At 62.0% G+C, this 1548-nt stretch overlaps 1 protein-coding gene across 1 annotated transcript in view; it reads right to left on the bottom strand.

Annotated features, from left to right (window-relative positions):
* LOC105541283 overlaps positions 1-1187 on the bottom strand; it is a 56307-nt gene extending 55120 nt beyond the window's left edge. The window contains exons 1-3 of the mRNA XM_011982230.1: positions 1143-1187; positions 1051-1066; positions 644-818 (exon numbers count right to left, since the gene is read on the bottom strand). Of these exons, the coding sequence (XP_011837620.1) occupies positions 644-818; positions 1051-1066; positions 1143-1187 (236 nt within the window). The remainder of the gene's footprint in view (positions 1-643; positions 819-1050; positions 1067-1142) is intronic.
* Positions 1188-1548: the final 361 nt, after the last annotated feature.

The following is a 1548-nucleotide window of genomic DNA, read 5'->3' as shown; positions in this document are numbered from 1 at the left end:
TCTGGGGGAAACTCGGCCCTGCCCACACCTTCAGGTGAAGTCCTGCTGCCCTGAGCCGCCCAGCAGGGGTGCTTTGTGCTGGTGGCCCCAGGACCCCATACACAAGGTGACCCTCAGCCCAGGACCTTCACAGGTGAAACCCGCACTCACTTCCCATGCCCCTCGCACTCGGCTCAGGCCTCCAGGGCACCTGTGGCCACCTCCAGCGACTGAGCAGGGCCTGAGAGGCCGGACGTGTACACCTCAGCCCCACCCCACCGGATCTGAGGTTCCTGCCCCGCGGGGGACACACAGTACCCGAGACTGCTGCAGTCAGGACGGGGTCACGTTCTCCCGGGGCAAGGTGGGCACAGACCAAGCCTCACACACGTGCCTCAGAGCTTCTAAGAACCGTGTCCTTGGGTGCGTGCTGGGCCTGCCCTCCAGTGGTTCTGCATTCGGGAGCTGGACACGGAGAGGCCGCAGAGGTAACCGAACAGGTGGACTCGGTGGTGGCTCTCAGCCCCAGCTCCTGAAGGCTACAGTGGGTACCCCAGCCCCGGGGCCAGCCCAGCGGCCAGGCTGCAGCAGCACAGCGGCTGAGGAGGGGGATGGTGGAGGGGGACCCGTTGAGACCGGCTGTCCAGCCTGTTCCGGCCCTTACCAGCCCGTGTTGAACTCGACGTGGGCATCAAAGAAGCCGACGACTGGGGCAGTGGCCGCCTTCCAGCCCTGCAGCCGGGCGCGGATCAGTCCTTCCCGCCGGCTATTGCGGACGATCTTCACGAGGCCCGGGTACCGCTTGTTGACATACTGGTCCAGATTGAACTTGAGCTCCACTGAGGAGAGACAAGACGTCAGCACGCTGGCAGGTGCCGGCAGGCGTGGGGCCACCAAGACCCAAGGCCAGAAACGCTGCGTGCCCCGTGTGGGATGGGTGTCTCGTAAACGTTCTCTTAGGACCCACTGAGCTGCACGCGGTTCAGCGTGGGAGGTCACAGAGATGAGACCCCAGCCTCACGACGCTGACATTCCCGTGGGAGACACAGCAAACAAGGACACACACCAGACCAGGCAGCAGCCCGTGCTGCAGAGACGGGAGACACAGGGCTGAGCAGTCAGCCGTGAAAAAACCAAGTCCATAGATGAATGGGTGGACACACAAACGTGGTCTCTCCACGCAACGGAACCAGCTCAGCCGAGTCCATGCATGGATGGGTGGACACACAAACGTGGTCTCTCCACGTAATGGAATGTGCTCAGCCAAGTCCATGCATGGATGGGTGGACACACAAACGTGGCCTCTCCACGCAACGGAACCGGCTCAGCCAAGTCCATAGATGGATGGGTGGACACACAAATGTGGTCTCTCCACATAACGGAACCGGCTCAGCCAAGTCCATGCATGGATGGGTGGACACACAAACGTGGCCTCTCCACGCAACGGAACCGGCTCAGCCGAGTCCATAGATGGATGGGTGGACACACAAATGTGGTCTCTCCACGCAACAGAACCAGCTCAGCCGAGTCCACAGATGGATGGGTGGACACACAAATGTGGTCTCTCCA

Source organism: Mandrillus leucophaeus, unplaced genomic scaffold, assembly GCF_000951045.1.
Source record: "Mandrillus leucophaeus isolate KB7577 unplaced genomic scaffold, Mleu.le_1.0 Scaffold237, whole genome shotgun sequence".
In the NCBI taxonomy this organism is placed as follows: Eukaryota; Metazoa; Chordata; class Mammalia; order Primates; family Cercopithecidae; genus Mandrillus; species Mandrillus leucophaeus.
This window is presented reverse-complemented; position numbering and strand designations above follow the sequence as displayed.